We start from the raw sequence: 20,543 nt of genomic DNA, 5'->3' as shown, positions 1-20,543 counted from the left end.
GCTCTATTTATCAACTTTATAAATGACCTCAAATATACAGTGTGACTGCAGGTGAGTGATACTGTAGTGAAATGTCCACCAATCATAATGGCACAGTGAGTCACACCTATCTCCAGGAATGTAAGAAAACACAAGTAGGTGGGCCAAACTCAGGCTGGCCTGGGGAATAAAGTGATACCCTACCTTGAAAATAACCAGGGAAAAAGGGGGCTGGATGAAGTGGTAGAGCAGCTGCCTGGCCAGTGTGAGGCTTGAGTTCAATCCATGGTACTGTTAAAAACAAATCCAGGCTACAGTTGCAGCACAGTGGCAGAGAATGCAAGAGGCCCTGAGTGTTTAATCCCCAACACTCACCCCCAAAAATGAAGAAAAAAATTAGAACCCTATCATTCTTAAATGGTTATAGTCTCCTGTATTAGAGGAATTGAAAACAACACAACCTTTTCTTGTTAACAAGTATATTTAATGAAGATACTAGCTGTTATTTACAGAAGATATACATACATACAATTCCTACACATTAAATGTAGTCTAATTGTGAAAACAAAAAAAGGTACTCCAAAGTTACATACTAAATAAATTAAAAAAAGAAATATTTGGCACAATATCTACTATGTAGCAAATAAATAACTCTATATCCTTGATTGAATGAACTATTTACAATCTATTTGAAAGTGCAAAACAATCATTGAAAATTAAAATATTTGTAATAACATTTAAGTCCAGAAAATATGATTTTTTAAAATCAGTAACAATACATTTATAGCTGAAAGGTTTTTAATGCCCAGGAAAATATTTCAATTTTGAAAAAGGTTTTGTATGTTTTGTGCTCTTCTGAATTGTTATTTTCCATCTTTCTTAACACTGGCAACTTTAAGAACCTTGGTGTTTTTCAGCAGAATTTTTGTGTATGGAATCCTGATGTATACATTTTTTAGAAGTTATACTGTAAACAAATATCATTGGATACATCATTCAGAAGTTACAGACCAGTCCTTCCTCGGTTACACAGATGAGCCTAAGTGTTTTATAGCAATATGGTAGATTCTATTCCTTCAGTGATACGGCGATGAGATAGAAAAATACAACCTTGCATGTGAACTTCTGCAGTTCCTCAATGCCTCCCCAACTCCAAGCTCCAAATCAAGATATTGAGTTAAAAATTAGGAAGCCCTCTCACCACTGATGTCTCTAGATCAATCACATTCATAGCAAGTTAGATCAGGTAAACACTCTTGGTGATATTTCTCGACAGTGGCACGTGTAACCAAGCTCTCCTGGGGGGCCTTGTGAAGATGGCACAACTGGAAATGAAACAGGGCGACTACCAACGGGGGAATTCCTAAACTAGAGTGTGTCAGCTTTATGCAAGTCAAATCATTTCCTTTCTCGTCATGTAGGTGGTAAGCTGAATGCAGCCCTGAGGTGTCTCAGGATGTGTTTTTTGCTTGCTTTGTCGATCTCTCTAGTGGCAATACATTCAACAGTAGCAGGAATGGCATTTTTGAAAGATTGTGGACTGGAGACAAACCATTGCCCTGGGCACTTTAGATGTCTATGGCCTTCGAGGCTCTAATCTGTGTGACATCTGTGATAAAGTTCTCTGGTTGTCAATCACACTTAATTGCCGCACATAACTCCGGACATCCTGATGGTTCTTATTAGCTTGAGCTGCATCAAGATCTGTTGAAAGAAGAGAGCAAAATTGGCATTGCATAATCTATGTATATAAGACCCAGATTTGTTTCTCCCTTTGGCAATGGGGAAATACATTTATCACCAATTTCTGGGTTCCATCAAGACCTTTCAGCATACCACAAGCACGGAAATGCTTCTTCCTGATTGCTCCATCGTCTCCCTTCTGCCCTCCAACTTTTCTTTCCTGGAGTCATCCCTTTGCATTGCTCATTGGGGAGGAGAGGAAGGTAGGAAGACACCAAATAAAAAGGGAAGCATTTGTCTGATGGTCCCTGGTGACAGATGAAAATTATTTCCTCTTACCAGCCCACCTCTGGTCTCACACTCTGAGTCTCCAGCATCTTTGATCCAGATAAGGACTTATGTCAAAAGACCCTGTTTCATTAGCAATGCACGAAAGCTGGAAGTGGAGCTGTGGCAAGTGGTAGAACTTTAGCATTAATCACAAAAGTTTGGGGACAACACTCAGGCCCTAAGGTCAAGCCCCAGGACCAGCACAAGGGAAAAAAAGGACAAAATTAACAACTCCTCCGTGGCTGAAGTTAGACTTTCAACTTCCATTCTCCCATGCTACTTGCTCTGAAAGCCCAGTTACAGTTCTATTCAGGTCCACAACCCAGCAGTGAGAGCACCTGGGCTATCAGCGAGGTTGAACCCATGTCACTCACACCAGGCTGCAAGGAAATGTAATGCCCTAGCCTATGTAGGCAATATGTAAGGACAAGGAGGGCCAGATAAAAATGCAGGCCCTGGAAGTCACACAGGAGTCATGCCCAGATCTTCGTTTTTATTTGTTTTTTTTTCCTTTAAGAAATAGGACACCTGAATTTCTTCCCTGCGAATTCTCCTAATTTTAAAATAAAAGGAAAGAAAAATAATCTTAGTTTAAACCTAACACATCAGCTGTGGGTCACAGCCACCTCTGTCCTGAAGGATCTCTAATGTGAGGCCTCAAATTTAGTTGGCCCTGGGAGTGAACAAGCTAGAGTATGGACTCCTGTGCCACAGAACAGAGCTCCCTGGAGTCCAGTTGTCCCTGTAGAGCCACCTGCCTGCCCCAAGATCATCAGAATGCCATCTGCATAGGAGTGGAGGCTGCAGTGGCAGGTCTGATCGCCCAAAGTGTGTGGGGTGGTGGTGGTGGTGGTGGTGGTGGTATAAAGGCTCCTATCACTGTGAGAAGAAACTCATCAGTATAATTATCACATAGAAATAATAGCATAGTAAACTGCCGAACACACTGTGCCCAATTTCCTCCGCCTTACACTGGCAGTGTACTCTACATGTACAATATCCTGTAATTACATTGTACATATTCCCACAATGTTTACGAATCTATTCCTATAGCTTTATCTATAGATTGTTGACTTCAGAGCTGAGCAGCTGTTGTTTACCAGCAGTTAACTGATAACTTCAACAAATGCAATAGGGATTGAAAATATATCCTTCTCACTTCTCTCCATGAACATATGATCGAGTGTAATTTTTTTTTTCATTGCTGGGGTTTGAACTCAGAGTCTTACACTTGCCACTCAGGCACTACATTCGAGCCACTCAGCCAGCAATTCTGATTCCATTATTTTTCAGGTACAGTTTTTTTGTCTTTGTCTGGGGCTGACCTCAAATTGTACTCCTATCTATGCCTCCTGCCTAACTGGGATCATGGATGTGTGCCATCATGTCCATAATATTTGAGATGGGGTGGCTCACCAACTTTCTGCCTGGGCTGGCCTGGGACCATGAACTTCACTCTGCCTTCTGAGCAGCTGGTATTATAGACATGACCTACTATATACTATACTAGTCAAGTATTTGTTGCCAAAGAGGCTCATAAAACAAATGGCATTTTATTCTGGTTCTTCATTGATTTTTTTTTTTTGTCAGTCGTGGGGCCTGAACTCTGGGCCTAGGCACTGTCCCTGAGCTCTTCAGCTCAAGGCTAGTGCTCTACCACTTGAGCCACAGTGCCACTTCTGGCTTTTTCTGCTTAGTGGTACTGAGGAATCGAACCCAGGGCCTCATGCATGCAAGGCAAGCACTCTACCAGTGAGCCACCTTCCCAGCCCCTTCATTGATTCTTGAACCTCATGGAAAACCTTCTCAAGGACCAACCCTCTCAAAGACACAAGATTGTGCATACAATTTCAAGAATGTCTTAGGCAGACACCCCTGAAGGACCATGGATTCTAGATTTATGAACTCTTAATGTAACTGCTACCTCGTATCCATGTTCATTTTCACTTGTTCCACTGTTTTATGACCATGCCTTTAAGCACATAGTGAGGACTGCAAACAATTATAGATATTTTAAATCTGATGGAATCCTCATAGGCACGATGCTTCTAATGCCAGGATCATTGAAATTAACTTTTGTTGTTGTTGGTTTCATTTTAGTCCTAGGGTATAATCTCAGGTCCTGGGCAGGGTCCCTGGACTTTTGTACTAATGGCTAGTGCTCTAACACCGAAGCCACAGCTCCACTTCCAGCTTTTGTTGTTGTTGTTGTTGTTGGTCATGGGGCTTGAACTCTGGGCCTGGGCACTGTCCCTCAGCTCTTCAGCTCAAGGCAAATACTCTGAGCCACAGCGCCACTTCTGGTCTTCTGGTAGTTAATTGGAGATAAGAGTCTCACAGACTTTCCTGCCCTGGTTGGCTTTGAACCGCGATCCTCAGATCTCAGTCTCTTGAGAAGCTAGGATGACAGGTGTGAGCCACCAGCGCCCGGCCTTTCCTCTTCCAGCTTTTTGATGGTGAAGAGTCCATCTTCCTGAGTAGCTAGGATTACAGGCATGAGCCACCAGTGCCCAGCTGAGAAATTAAATTTTCTTTTTTTTTTTTTTGGCCAGTCCCAGGGCTTGAACTCAGAGTCTGGGTTCTACCCCTGAGCTTCGTTTGTTCAAGGCTAGTGCTCTACCACTTAAGCCACAGTGACACTTCCAGCTTTTTTGAGTAGTTTATTGGAGATAAGAGTCTCACAAACTTCCATGCTCAGGCTGGCTTCGAACTGTGATCCTCAGATCTCAGCTTCCTGAGAAGCTAGGATTACAGGCATGAGCCACCAGCATCAGGCTGGAATGAACTTTTTCTTTTTTTTGTCGGTCGTGGGGCTTGAACTCTGGGCCTGGGCACTGTCCCTCAGCTCTTCAGCTCAAGGCGAGTGCTCTACCACTTGAGCTACAGCACCACTTCCGGTTTTCTGGTGGTTTATTGGAGATAGGAGTCTCACAGTCTCCCCTGCCCGGGCTGGCTTTGAACCACGATCCTCAGATCTCAGCCTCCTGAGTAGCTAGGATTACAGGCGTGAGCCACCAGCACCCGGCTGGAATGAACTTTTTAAAGCTCTATGTGCTTACCAAATTGAGGTTATGTTCCCTAAATTTTGCTAAATGAGTATTTAGTAGTTTTTGTATCCATGTGAGCAAACTCTGGCTTAAATTAAGTCAGTCCTCCAGTACACACAGCAAATCACTCTACTAAAACAAAGGCTTTTTTGTTTTTGGGTATTGGGCTTTCTGGAGGGAATGGTATAGGAGTTGCACCATTATGTCCATGTCATTACGTTAAGGAGCTGATATTCTTTAAATGACTTTAGCAAAGAACTTCATAGGGCCCACTTCCTCAGTCCCCAAATGGATTGTGGGAGCCAAAGGTGCCAAGTCTTGGTGTAGAAGAGACCATACTGCCGGAATGACTATCTAGTCTTATGATCTAACAACCCCAAACAGACTGAAATAGCAACTTAATAGTAGCAGTGCTTTCATACACATTGAAGCCTTGAATCAATTCTTGTGACAAATGTTCAGATTTTAAACAAGTACCTCAAATTCCCTAGACTAGAAATAAATATAAAATCCTGCTATGAGACTTACCTACATAAATGTACTCCCAGAGATAATAAATGTTATCTTTCCCAGCTTATCAACGGCAGCCCTGAGTCAACCAGGACTGCTAGGAGTTGCTCAACATTAAGCTGTGAGTCACACAGGGAGGTGGTTGGAGGCCAGGTCACTTGGTCATGGTGCCCTACTTGTTTCTAGCTGCTCTGGAAGGAGCAAATTAATTCTCTTTAAATCCATTCATTAAAATGGTTATTGTCTAGTTTTTTACAACAAGGTAAATATTTTTCTCTGATTTTACAACAGCAAAACAAAAATCCTCAAACCAACTACGCTTAAGCCACTGCCCTATTCTACTGCATAGAAATCATGGTCCTAAATCATGGCCTCTGATATAATCAGATGCTGTCCAGACTGCTAGAGTGTCTCCATGGTCTCATTAAAAAGGACTTAATCACCGAGATTGCCCCCGCAGAAAGCAGCGGCATTGAACTTACTGAAGGGTTGGCTCCTGTAGTACCTCACTGTTCTGGCAGAATTGGCAATCATGCGCTACAAGGAATCAAAAGAAAGAAAGAAAAAGACACAAATGCAAGTCAGCTTAGTGTATAATCCAAAAAAGGAAAACAAACCATTATTTATTCCTGCAATACTTAGAGCCACAAGAAACAGCATGTTCTGAGACTTGACTACGGGAGGCAGCTGGCTGATGTATAACCTGCTTAATGATTTTAAAGGGGTGCTCGTGTTCACATGCACACGCACAAGACATTTTTAGGTAAGGGATATTTATTAATGGCATAGCTCTGGTTTCATTGTTTGCTAGTTCTCTATGAAGGGGGAAAAAGCATTTGTGACACTTTACTTTCACACTTAGAAATAGTTTGCACCATTCTTTCTTGAGGATAACACAATTTGGAAGAGAATTGGTAGTGATTTTAGATTTGCAGAAAGGCTGGTTTTTCAGATTTCTTAGTGTTAAACAGGACTGGATAATGAGGTGTTTGATTACACTGACTGAATAGTAAGTCACATAGTCTCTCTGTAAGGTTATGCTATCCCACCATGCATTGCCAACTTCTTCAGTCTTCCAGCAAGTATATGATTTACTATTAATCATAATTATTTTCCTTCTTTCCTTTTACTTCCTTTCTAATTACAACACTAAAGTGTACACAGAAAATGCTAGAGCAAAGGAAAAAACCACTTCGAGTATCATTTCAGAGAGAAAACTCATTGATAGTTTGGTATGCTTCATTCTGATATTATATTTGTATATAAACCTCTATTAAAAATAAAGAAATATACTCCTTACCTTACCTTGTTCATGTAACTGTAATCCCTTTGTACATATTTTCACAATAAAAACTTAATTAAAAAATAACAAAGCATGATTCTATATTGTAATATGCATAAAATACACATATTTGTTTTTGGTTTGAAATTTTCCCACTGCATTATTATATTATGACTGTTTTCCATGACATTAGCATTTAAAAAATTTTACATGAAGATGGATTCCATCAAATAGATCATAACTGAGTTGATTGTCAATTTTGCCATTAAGTGATCTTCATTTCTGTGTAAATTTTTAGTTACAATAATGACTAAAAGGTGATCTTTTGTGTTAAGCTCAATTAAAAAAGCAAAAGGAGAGAGAAAAAGCTCAAAGAACAGAAACCAAGATCCCTGGTTCCTGAGGAAAATGGGTGAGACCTCTGTCCCATTCTGTAACTAGGATGTGTGGTTCTTGCTCACAGTATTCTGGGTCCCTCAGTTCCTGCCTAGGTTTCAGGATATCTCTGCTCCTCAGACTCTAAAGGAAAAAAGCCTGTAGAAATGATGGATTAATCCTATCATGAGCGATAGCTAATGAGCCTCAGGAAAAAGACTCCTCCCACTTCTGAGGAGCTAATCCAGTCTTGCTTTCCTCTTTCATATACCCCTGACTTACCAAAGTATAAGGTAGTTACTAGTACTGGAGGCTCATACCTTTAGTAATCCTAGCTACTTCAGAGGTTGAGATCTGAGGATCACAATTCAAAGCCAGCCTAAGCAGAAAAGTCCACAAGACTCTTATCTTCAATTAACCAGCAAAATTCTGGAAGTGAAGGATGTGGTTCACTGGTAAAGCACTAACCTTGAGCAAAAAAGCTAAAGGACAGCACCCAACCCCAGAGTTCAAGCTTAATACCAAAATGTAAACAAATACATCGAAAGAAAGAAAAGAAAATGTCTTTGAGGAAATCATGAATAACATTTAAAAATATCATAGAAAAGTGAGTGGCCGTGGCTCAGTCTGTAATCCTAGTTACACAGGAGGCCCAGATCTGAGGATCACTCATTGAAGCCAGCCCCTGCAGGAAAGTCCATGAGACTTTCATCTTCAATTAAACACTAAAAAAGCCAGAAGGGGTGCTGTGGCTCAAGTGACAGAGTGCTAGCCTGGAGCACAAAAAGCTCAAGGACCGTACTCAGACCCTGAGTTCAAGTCCAGGACTAGCACTACATCTATATACCTATATCTCCTATCCTTCCATCTGTCTGTCTGTCTGTCTGTCTATCTATCTATCTATCTATCTATCTTGGAGGAGTCAGGCCTGGGAACTCCACATACACATAACAAATGTACATCATAAACCCTTCACTGGATACCACTGCTTTGAGGACACTGGCAGACAGGAGGCGACATGGTATGCATCGCATCAGCTGATTCTTCATACACATAGAGGTGATGAGAAAAGTTGGTTCTTTGCTTTCATAAAGTATCCTAAAAACCAGCACTATCTGTTGATCGCATGAGAAATGTATCACTAATACTTCCAAGAAAATGTAGTATACAATGTATAATTAGCCTCTGATATAGGGAGCCCTGAAATAAACAGTAACTATGATAATTTTCCTGCTAATTTACTTTAAGTTGTTTTTTCACTTCTCTAAAGGCTTTGCCTGGGAAGGGCACAAGTATATTCCGCATAGAATTATTGTAATTCTTCAGATATTGAATGGAGTATAATTACCGAAAACCCTGGGAAATGCTGCCAGTTTGTCCCTCTGAAGAATAATAAAACAATTAGCAGGGGTCAGAAACCTCTTCCTATACCATTTTGTAGGGAGTAATTGTTCTGCTTTTTAGTTTTGAAAGCTAAAACATTTCCTTCTGACTTCAGTGTTTGACTACTCTTTACAGCATACTCCAGAGGCTTCATAATTTTTAGCTCATTATGTAGTTGAAAATGTGAGAACAATTGTCTAAATCAGTAATTTCCAGCTCTGAAGTTCATTCTACCTTTCTAAATCTTTGATTAATTTTAACAATGGTTTTAATTTTGACGGATCCTTTTTAATTGTACTCCAAGATAACTTCAGTTTAACTTTAAAATCCAGATTTGGCTTTATAAGGAAGGCCCATTCTTTTCCTTTGTGAGGTCCAGACAATAGTGTTTAATGGTGTGAACCTACAGTAATGATGTATGAACGCCAGTGGCACTGCTGGCTAATGCAGAGGCCAGAGAAGGGTTAACCTGTTCTGTTAACTCCATGCTCTCGTGTACTCACTGACCCATGCAATACCTAACATGCTACTGAGACTTCTCCTATTATCTCAAACCACCTCCAGCCTGTGGTTTCTCACTGAGTGACTGTGTTTGCCAATGGAACACATTACATAAATCCAAGACCAGTTCCTTTTATTTATAGTCGTGTGTGTGTGTGTGTGTGTGTGTGTGTGTGTGTGTGTGTGTGCGTGCGTGCGCACGTGCACACTGGTACTGGGGCTTCAACTTAGGGCCTCACATTCTGGCTTAGATTTTTATTCAAGACTGGTCAGCATTCTATAACTTGAGCCACACCTTTACTTCTGGTTTTTTTTGTTGTTGTTGTTGGTGAATAGGAGATAAGAATCTAACACATTTTTTTTTTTTTTTTTGCCACAGCCAACTTTGAACGGTGATCCTCAAGTTTTAGCCTCCTGAGTAGCTAGGATTATAGGTGTGAACTACCTGTGTCCAATATAGGCATTTCTAATTATTGCATTTTTTTATTGTTTTGTGTAAAAGTAAAGGAACACTTTCTACTAGTTCTGTGCTCTGGGAAGCCATAAACAAACGCATTTGGCTTCTTTTAAGAGGCAGTTCTTCAAATAATTGAAGACAACTATTATGAAGACAAGTATTATGAAGATCCTCCTACTCTACTCTCTTTTCTTTCTCTTTCTCTCTCTCTCTCTCTTTCTTTTATTGGTCATGGGGCTTGAACTCTGGGCTTCAGCTCTTCAGCCCAAGGCTAATGCTCTATCACTTGAGCCACAGTGTCACTTAGGATTTCTGGTGGTTAATTGGAGATAAGAGTCTCATGGACTTTCCTGCCTGGGCTGCCTTTGAGTCTCGATCTTCAGATCGTAGCCTCCTGAGTAGCTAGGATTACAGGCGTGAGCCACTGGTGCATGGTTCTATCCTTTCTTATTTAGTCTAAATACTCCCAATTTATTCAACAATTCTTCATAAGACAGGTTGGGCTCTCTTCTGGATAATCTCTACTATGAGACTTCAGTACAGAGAGATTATCTTCTTTCTCTTCTTGACCTAGCTGAAGTTACACATCTAATGTTACTGACATCTGTTGAACTCGTTGTGAATAAGACCTTGCAGCCTGGTTCATCAAGCTGCTTTTATATACAGCTACCTGCTCTATCAATGTGCAGATGATTTTGTGAATTTTCCATTTATCTTCACAAAAATCTACCTAGTCCTTATTTTTTCAATTATATTTTTATTATCTGTAAGTATTTGCACCAAGGAGTTACCATTCCACAGATCAGTTGATGAATACAATGCTCCTTGATCCACCACTGTCATTCTCTTCCATCCCTCCCAACCCAAGGCCTCCATGGGATATGCATTGAATTTTATGACTGCATCATTCCCCTCTCTACATTTGGGAAGACTTTAGCCACACCTGTTATCTTCGGTGGCACATTTATTTGTTCTCAGTCAAGGTAGCCTAAAAAGGTTTATAAAGACACTGGCTTCATTATCCAACTAGCATAATGGACTGGAGCCCAAAATGACACCCTAAGCTGGGCAGTCTTGCCAGAGCAGGTTGGCCTGCCTGGAACTGGCCAGGTAACTCTGGCATGCCAGGCCATGGGGGAAATGCCTGATTACTCCAAATCAGAGCTGCTCATTTTTCTTTTTTTTTTTTTCCTTCCCAGCCCAGCAAACTTGTGGATTATGACACACTCCCATTAGCTACTGACTCATTACGACAGCAAGTGGTAATCCAAAGTTAAAAACAAGGAGGACAAGCTCCCTTAGAAGGTGTTCCAAGTCAGTGAAGTGGATAAATTGAACCCCAACCCCCATCTGGACTGACTTTGCTCTGAACTAATTCTGAGCATGGGGATCAGAGCTTGTTTTCCAAATGTAACTTCTGATAGTTTATGACCTGCAGGGCTCAGAGATGGGACCAACTGAAAGCTGGTGAATTCCCCGAACGGGGGATTGTGAGTGATGGACTGTGTAACCACAGTCATGCCTTTGTTTTTCCTTATAGCTAAAGAGAAAGCCACTTGGAAGCGAATGTCCTTCATGAGGCCTGAGGCACTGAGAGACCAATACAAAGGCCCTGCCCCAAGGTAACATTCCCAAACACACACAGCCCTCCTGCTCTCACACAGGCAATTATACTTGGGTCCTTGGGTCCAATGAAGTAAGCAGGGCCTGTTCTCACAGGCCCAACTCAGCCTTTGTGGCCCAGGCTTCATCTCTTTACCTTCCTGAGCCACAGCCCGGTGGAAGCAGGCTGGCCTTGACATCTCCAGCCTTTCTAGCCAATCCCATATTGACTCTTCCCTCCCCACCCCCATATTGACTCTTGTCCCCCTTCCCTGCCTGTTGCTGAGGAGGTACAGGTTTGTGTCTAGTGTTCAAGTTCAGACCAGCAGCCCTACAGGCAATGCTGCCTGACTCTGTTAACGCTCCCAGATCCCCCACTCTGCCCTCTCTAGGCTTTGGTTATTTGGCCCCACGGCTTGGAGAAGTTGCCTTTTTTTTTATGTTTATTTCCTTATTGTTTTCTTCAAATAGTTAAACAAAGCAGTTTAACACATCAACTTATGCATATCATGTGTTAAAGGCATCTTGCTCAGTTGCCCCTTAGAAGAGCTACTTTTGGACTTCAGGTCTTTCCTAACTGCCTCCCAAAGTTTTTTGGGGGGATTCCCTCTGTTGCCCTTTTAAAATCCTTTTTTTTGGTCATGGGGCTTGAAGAAGTCAGGGCCTGTGCGCTGTCCCACTCAAAGCTAGCCAAGTACCAATTCTGGTTTTCCTATAGTTAACTGGAGATAAGAGTCTCTTGGACTTTCCTGCCTGGGCTGGCTTTGAACTGCAATCCTCAGATCTCAGCCTCCTGAGTAGCTAGGATTACAGGAGTGAGCCACTGGGTGCCTGGCTCTTTCTCTTTTTAGTTTATTTTATATTCAATTTTTTTTTTTTGTAGACACAGTCTTGCTATGTAGCTCAGCCTCCTGAGTGCTGACACACCTGGCTTATTCTTGTTCCTAATGTTTACCAGATTGCCTTTTCATTCTTTCCTTTCTCACTCCTACTGATTTGACTCTCCCTCCCACCTCTATACCTACTGAATACATAACCTTTGTCAATTATTTCTTGCTTGTCATGAGTAAATGCCCTCCTGAAATATTGTATAACTTTACCCAGACTTTCACATATTCAAGACAATAATTTTTCTTCCCACAAAATGATACAGAAACATATAGTCTCTTTTCTAGAAAGAATGTCTGGGAAAGCAACCAGATGGATGTACACAATGGAGACCAGAGATAAACAGAGCTGAACTAACTTTCGTGCAGGCATCATTGAAGAAGAAACATAAAGGCTGGGGCCATGGCTCAAATGGTTGAAAACCTGCCTAGCAGATGAGATGCCCTAAGTTCAACCCCCAATACTACCAAAAAAAATAAAGCAGATGATGAAGGAGGAAGAGGAAGAGAAGTTACCAATACTCCTTTGCCTCCGGCTGTGAATCTTTACTATCCAAGGGGTATATGACATACAGACACGTATGCACATGTGTACCACACATGATGCTCATGGTCTATCACTTATGATAGCTACAGGACATGGCAGCTCAGGTGCATTCACAGGTACCTATCCTGTCTCCTATCCTGAGGACAGGATAGGAGAGCCAGTGCCACAGGAAGGAAGGGAGGGAGCAAAAAAAAAAAAACAACAAATCAATAACAACAACAAAAACAACCCAGAACTAAAGGAACAAAAGTGAAGGGAGAATCACGTCAAGTACAGTTATGAAAAGTGCTGGATGACCAGGTTTTCTGACAAAAAATAATTTAGATTTAATTATGGTTACATAAAATCCTTTGAAGGTGTTTTAGTACCACGTTCATGACTGAAATATAATTATTCTTTTATTTAAGAACCATTGCTTGTTGGATACTGGTGGCTCATGACTGTAATCCTAGCTACTCAGTAAGCTGAGGTCTACAGGATCACAGTATAAAGCCAGCCCAGGTAGAAAGGTTCACAAGACTCTAGCTTCCAATTAACTGGCAAAAAGCTAGCATGAGTTATGGCTCAAGTGGTAGAGTGCCAACCAAGCTAACAAAGCTAAGTAGGCATGAGGACCTGAGTTCAAACCAAATTATTTTGCATACTTACAACATGCCAATCATAATTATGCATGTTGAAGAAATATCAGTGGGCAAGACAGAGATGAAGCAAGTCAGAAATCATTTTTGACTGGGCACGATTAGGGTAGACAGCACTGGTATGAGTAATGCTAGGAGGGAGGTCACGGAAGACCTCTCAGAAGAGTGCTCAGGAGGACCAGCCTGCACCATGAAAAGAAGCCAGACAGGTAAAGATGGGAGAGGAAATTTCAGGCAAAGGTAACATGCAAGGAAGGAAGAAGGAAAAGAAGGAAGGCTGATCTTGCCTGGTCTCTGGACCAGAGAACACAAAGTGTGAGATGAGGTTGGGCAGGGTCTTACAACAGCTCTAGACTCATGTTATGGCATGTAGCATGTTTTTATTTTCTGTTGATACTTTTACATAAAGTTCTCTTTTCTTCATTTTGCTTTGAACATGTCTACTATTCTCATGACCTGGGTTTTGTAATTTTTGTTAGTTCACGTTTTATTATTTTAGGCTGCTTTTATTCTCCCAAATGACAAGGAGTGCTTTGAAGATTTCATAGTAAAAGCCTTCACCTAGATACTCTGTGTGTTGTATTGCTTTTAAAGCACACGTGTTGGAGAACCTGTACTTAGCCTAGTATGTAAAATTTGTATAAAGAGATAAACTCTTAACGAACTTTTAAGGGTTTCCTTTGGGTTAGTGAGGTCTGGGAGTTGAGTGGATTTGAACATCCAGATTTTGACTCAACTACTACTTTCACCATAGCTTGAGATTCCAAGTCCAGCGCTCTCCTCATGAATCTTGAAATCTTATTGTGGCTCACAAAACCCCCTAATTGTTGCTAATTATGTAATGCCATACTTAGTGATACAAAAACAGAAGGATTCCAAAATTTCTTCAATGAATTAGCTTCTCTTAAAGTTTCCACAAATCTAAAAGTTTGCCCTATGCTTATTCCAAATAAAATGATGACTTCAAAGTCATACTTATAAATAAATATACCTAAATATGGGGATTTCTGAAATAGACCAACTTCCTAACACAGTGCTAACTGTGCCTATTGGCATGCTGTATGCAGCCTGGGATAGTGGCAGCCGGCCAGCATATTATCCTCTAATCCATTGCAGTCTACCTTCTCGGTGTTATAAATATTCATACATGCCATAGAAAGCTATGAAGGGCTTTATTCAAACAAGTTTGAATATTCCTTTATGTTCCCCCAAATGAAAGAATGTCTGCCTTCTTTTTTTTTTCCACATGAGGATCAGAATGTGAATTTTCTTTTGTGTGCATCCATAAATCCTGAAAACCAATACGCAACAAATTCACTAATCCTCATTTTATTCCTCAAGGGTGAAGGCATTCCAAATAAAAATACTTAAGAGTTGCTTTGGTCCTTTGATGTGACTGCACTACTGCGACCAAGAAAAGGCATCCGTGTTCCTGGCTGGCCTGGTAAGTTCTGCCACTGTCAGGAACACCCTGCCCTTCAGGGACATAGCCTAGCAGCCCAACACTGTCTGCCAGCTCTGCTCACACCTAGTCCAAACTGATGGATGATTGGAAAGTGGCAGTGACATCAATCTGAAAAGCAAGAGGGTTTCTTTTCCCAAGACACACAGGGATAGCAGCAGTTGTGGCAATGATAAAGGGACAGAGGCAGGGTGGTTTATGAAGTGGAAAGGTTGGAAAGTTAGCAACACTGCCAGATTGATAGAAGTCAGTTTTAGAAACCATAATCAAATCATCATCATCATCATCTTCTTCTTCTTCTTCTTTTCTTCTTTTTCTTCTTCTTCTTCTTCTCTTCTTCTCCTTCTTCCTCTTCTTCTTCCTCTCCTCCTCCTCCTCCTCCCCCTCCTCCTCCCTCCTCCTCCTCCTCCTCTTCTTCTTCCTCTCCTCCTCCTCCTTCTCCTCCTCCCCCTCCTCCTCCTCCTCCTCTTCTTCTTCTTCTTCAAAAAAAAACATTTCATTTTCTTGTACCATCTAACTCATGGAAAGACATTTCTGAAATCACATACTTCTCATGGAATGATTTATCAAATGAAAGAAAACTTATAAAGTTGCTGGAGCAGAGGCCTAGCAGTATTTTTAATATCTTTAGTTTCCCCCCCCTCCTCTTTCACATGAATAGAAATCCTTAGTTTTTAGTGGGGATATCCAAAGTAATCCTCCCGTGGGATTACATTTCTAGCCACTGAAATGGGAGGGGAGTGGCAAGATCAAGTTCTTCCCCATCCCCAATGAGAAGCAGCATGCCTCAGCCTTCTCAGCTCCAATCCCAGCAGCTAGAATGGGGATGCTGTGGGCTTCTATCTCAGACCACAAGAAACAGCAAGAGAGGAGTGCGAAACCCTGACTGCTTCTCAGAATAGTGCTGCTGCCATGACCACTGGAGCTCAGCCCATCACTAACTTGGGTTTGTATTCTTGGAGCAAGAATAAAAGAATATCTGCCTTTTTTTTTGCATGGGGATCAGATATGAGAGCTATCTTAATCACTTAGCTGCTGCTAGACTAAAGGGGAATCCCTGAGAACAGGGTGGCACAGACCATTTGCTCAAGGCTTGACATAGAATCCCACTTTGGATGGGACACCAAGCACAGAAAAAGAGGAGCCCCCATCCCCAGCCATCTTGACTTTTCCTTTGTGGCTGGGACACAGGTCTAAGCATGGCTGGTTCTGTACTTTGTCATCCTTGCTTGCTCTGCTTAGTTAACTTTGGGAATGCCAAGTTCCAAAGTCCATCAGCTATTTAGGAAACTCTGACATCTGCCTCACTGTATCAGTATATATTTCATACTTCAACAAGCTGGCTTGGCAACATCTCAATCTTTCTTTCTCTCTGATTCAGGAACTATTTTACCCATTTGCGGATTTCTTCTCTTCTCTTTTCCTTCCTTTCTTCTTTCTTTCTTTCTTTCTGTCTGTCTGTCTTTCTTTCTGTCTTTCTTTCTGTCTTTTTCTGTTCTTTTTGGTGCCTGTCCTGAGGTTAGAATTTAGGGCCTAATTGCTGCCCCTGAGCTTTTTTGCTCAAAACTCGAGCTCTACCACTTGAGCCATAGCTTCACTCCCAGATTTTTGCTGGTTAAGGAAAAAAAAAGTCTACTTTCCTGCCCAGGCTGGCTTTGAATCTCGATCCTTGGATCTCAGCCTCCTAAATAATTAGGATTATAGGTGTGAGCCATGGGCTCCCAGCTTGCTGAACTCTTCATTTTAGAAAAACAAGTCTTTTTTTTTCTTTTTTCTTTTTGGTGGAAGTGGGCAGAGTGGAATGCAGGGAAATTGTTCAATTCTCCAGACTAATAAGTAGGGGCAAATAATTTTTTCTTTGATTAAAAAAAATCTTCTAACTGCCACAGAGATGGAGATGTTCAAACTTGCACTTGGTATGGGAGTTGGGGAAGAAAATCATTGAGAAATGACTTGCCCACCAGTGTAAAGTGTTGTGAGTGCGGGGGGGCGGGGAGGGGAGCAGGAGCAGGGTACACATGCACACATACACGCTATTTCCTAAGAAGCTTAAGACATGGGAACTAAGTGCCCAGCCAAGAACTGTGCTTCCTTTCTTTACCTTAAGCTCTTTTCCAAAGCCAACATGCTGACTGTAACCTTACAGGACTGTTACAGTGTCTCACGTTCTCCTAGACTCACACATACTACCTTGATTAGAGACAATTAGAAGGGCAGTTTTGCTGTAATAATTCCACAGTTCATCAGGACTTATAGGAAACCTGTGTGTCTTGGACCTATCATCAACTCAGAGACAGGTTGGTATGTCCAAATGGCCAGGTGTCCTTAACACTTCCCCTTACCCTCTCCTTGACTGGCTGAACTCATATGACTGGTATCAGACCCAATATTTACTGTCAAGGAGGGCCTTGGGCAGATGCTCCCAGCACCCCTCTTCCCCTCCTGTCCCAGAGGCTTCTTTCCTACCTCCAGCTGTGACCTTTTTCACATGTTACCTTTGTCCTATCAAGTTACTTTCATACCAACTCCCGTGGGACAACTAGCGTTCCTTCAGACCACTATAAATACCTCAGACGTAAGCAAGGAGTGAGTCTCTGGCTGGAGGCTCCTCTCTGCAGCTCTTTCCCCCATATAAACCTGTGCTAGTGTGGAGCCCTCTCTTGGTCTATTCTCCACATCTTTTTGCGCCTAAGAAAGAGCAGGCATGATCCCCAATTTCAATGCACAGAGAAGGCATTAAAAGACAACTCCAAAGTGATGACACTAAGGGGTGACTTTCATGACTCCTGGTGCAGAAGGCCTGGGTTCTTCCCACAATGCCACATCCACACTGACAATCAACCTGGCCGGCAAATGCTCACCCATGTGGCGATAAAACACACTCACTCCCATCCAAAGGATTCAGAGACAATGGAATATTATTCCATTAACTTCCATTCTGTAGCTAAAGAAAGGTCTCATCCTGACTTGCTTCACTGCTTTGTGGAAGTCAAGGAAAAGAACTTTAAAGTACCTATATTAGACAACACCTGAAAAAAAAATCTTGTTGGTAGAATGCAATATAGGACTATAGCTGAACACTATGGAATACGAATACGTGTTAGATCTACATTTGTTTTGAAATTTGTTTTGTTATGGAGATTTCCAAAGTTCCCTCTCTGAACTTCAGTGAACTTGATTGGGATAAGCAATACATATTTAGATTAAATGCATCATTATAAAGATCTGCTATAGAGTTGCATTTACCTACACATCAGGCTAGGCAGATCAACATTTCAAAGGCATCCTGGGGCATTTTAGCTCCACAAACCTTACAAAACACAATCCATAAGTCACCGCGGAACATTTGTACTCTTTAGCAACAGGCAGCCAGAGATGGAAACACCCAGCATAAAGGCTGCTGCTGCTAAGAGTCACAGTACAAATACTATTCAATTTCACAAAAGAGAACTGACAGAATTAAATTGGTAGCCAATTTGAACCAAATATTTCAAAACTCCTTTATGTGTAACTACCTTTTAACATGGAAGCCTATATGGAAATTATTTCCTTTATTAGTACAAATGCAGATTTTATTTAAAAAAAACTCATGGTGGGTTAAGGTTATAATATTGTACGTACCATTTTTTCAAAGTTTACTAGATTGTCAATGAATGTCTTGTTCCCCTCATGAGTAAATGTCATATCTGTAAAGAAATAAAAGCCACATTCGAATCACTAACCGAAATATGTCAGAGGAAGAAAGCACAATCACACCATTAGACTATGCAGGTGGATTTGCATAACACTGTTGCTGAAGAAAAGCTGATAATAATTCTCTTGATTGTTAGGTGTTTAACTTTCTAAATCACTTTATCTGAGATTAGTAAAATTTCAAACTGAAATTTTACTGAATCCTCTGCTTCACTAACAAGGTTTCCACATCATGAGTTCCTACTCTTCCAGCCATCTTCCAACTCTTGGAAAGTCCTCGGGGCAGAAAGGTGACCAGAAGATGTCTATCCCAAGAGCTCAATCTGACCAGGGTGTAGTTCATCTTTGCCTCTCAAGAACTCCCCATCTGCGGGGCCTGTGCTTTTCTTAGGATTACCTTTAATGAGCAGAGGCATGAATGGGATGAGAGGAGGATCCAGCTTAGCTGCTGTTAGCCTGTACGCCCTGTGGTTTCTTGAAGGATCCTTGAGGGAGACAAAGAGAAGCTGGTCAGTGACAAGTGACACAGACACTACCATCTTACACACATGGTCTCTTTATGGGATAATCTGGTGTTTTGGAGTCAACATAGCTCCAGTTAAATAAATGGATTTAATCTTCTAAAACAACTTTACATATGGTTAAGCTACTATTTTGCTTTTGGGTCCCATTCTGGTTTAAAAGGACGTTTTCTGACTGGGGCTGGGGAGAGAGACTGATTTGGAAGCAAGTAGGAAATATAAAGCAAACCTCAACCAACATTCCTCTTCCCTGCTGTTGGCCTCTTCCCTGGGAGGTGAGCTCACCTCCCAAACCTTGCCCCATACAGATGTCCTGACTTGCCTTCTGAAACCATCCCATCTCTCCAGCAAGTTCCACTCACTCCTTTCCGGTCTGTGAACACTTCCCAGCCAATGGGGAGACCTAATTTTGGCAAGCCAGGAGAAGGACAGCTTCTAGCCCATCGTCAGCCTGGGAAGGACTTCATTATGCTGCTTTTCTTGTTACACAAATTGACCTTATGTGGGACATAAGTCCTCTTTAAGTTAGTTCCTGTGGGTGCCATTCATTAGTCAGACATGCTTGTTTTAGCAGCACTAAAAGGGCTCATAAACTTCTTAAAGTCATACAAGGACAGATAAAATTTCCAAAATGAGAACTTCAATTCAGCTCATCAGAAATCGGATTAATGCAGTGAACAGCATAAAGAGCCACTGTCACTTACCATTAAACTTTCAAACTCTGCATAGAACTTCTTGAACTTGCTTGGCAGTTTCTGTTAATGAAATGAAAATGCCACACGCATATGTCAGATTCAAAAGCTAGATATGTGCCATGAGTTAACATTTCTAGGGGACAGGTATATCTTTTGGCTCTTAATCAAACATCTTAGAGACAGGCTGAACCATAACTTGTCCTGTCATTTTAGGATAAAATTCTAGAACATAGAGAACTTGCCTTTTAAAAGCCTTCATCTAGTGGAACCAAAAGTAACTATGATTGCTTTTATAACATTTTCTTGGCTGAATGATTCATAAACAGGATTGCATTCCAGAAACTTTAATTTGTCTGGACCTTTGACACAGCCCCCCCACCTTTACTCTTTTATTTGTACAATCTGAATTTGTGTATGTGCGCACATGCATGTGTGTGTGCATGTGTCTGTGTGTGTATATGCATGTATGCCAGGCTAACTCAGGGGCTTAAACTCAGGACCTGAGCACTGTCCCTTAGCTTTTCACTCAAGGCTGATGTTCTAACACTTGAGTTATACCTCCACTTTTGGCTTTTTGGTGGTTAACTGGAGATAGGAGTCACATGAACTTTCTTGCCCAGGCTGGCTTTGAACCTTGATCCTTAAATCACAGTTTCCTAAACAGCTACCATTATAAGCATCAGCCACTAGATTCCAGCCATGATCAGACATTTAAACCTGATAATATTAGGATTCAATGAACTTTAGGGACTATTTCACTCTTTCCCATCCTTTACAACATGAACTACAGTGAGAACATTGCTTTTCATCAGTTTTGTTTTATTGCTATCTCCTCAGTATTTCATCGAGTACTGAGCAGATGCTCAGTAGAGATCTGATAGACTTTCCATTCTGATACAAGAAAGAGCAAGTCCTGAGCCCCAAAGATTCTTAAGTTCATTCTAAGACTGT

At 41.4% G+C, this 20,543-nt stretch overlaps 1 protein-coding gene across 3 annotated transcripts in view; it reads right to left on the bottom strand.

Annotated features, from left to right (window-relative positions):
• Positions 1–441: 441 nt before the first annotated feature.
• Rapgef4 (Rap guanine nucleotide exchange factor (GEF) 4) overlaps positions 442–20,543 on the bottom strand; it is a 270,298-nt gene continuing 250,196 nt past the window's right edge. For all 3 annotated transcript variants that reach the window (XM_013030059.1, XM_013030041.1, XM_013030050.1), the window contains 5 exons: positions 19,602–19,652; positions 18,774–18,861; positions 18,305–18,369; positions 6,032–6,086; positions 442–1,683 (listed from right to left, as the gene is read on the bottom strand). In XM_013030059.1, coding sequence (XP_012885513.1) covers positions 1,556–1,683; positions 6,032–6,086; positions 18,305–18,369; positions 18,774–18,861; positions 19,602–19,652 — 387 coding nt within the window. In that variant the 3' untranslated portion in view covers positions 442–1,555. The remainder of the gene's footprint in view (positions 1,684–6,031; positions 6,087–18,304; positions 18,370–18,773; positions 18,862–19,601; positions 19,653–20,543) is intronic.

The sequence above is a fragment of the Dipodomys ordii genome, unplaced genomic scaffold (genome assembly GCF_000151885.1).
Source record: "Dipodomys ordii isolate 6190 unplaced genomic scaffold, Dord_2.0 Scaffold5, whole genome shotgun sequence".
NCBI classification, from domain to species: domain Eukaryota; kingdom Metazoa; phylum Chordata; class Mammalia; order Rodentia; family Heteromyidae; genus Dipodomys; species Dipodomys ordii.
Note: the sequence above shows the minus strand (reverse complement) of the source record. Positions and strands in the feature narration are given on the sequence as shown.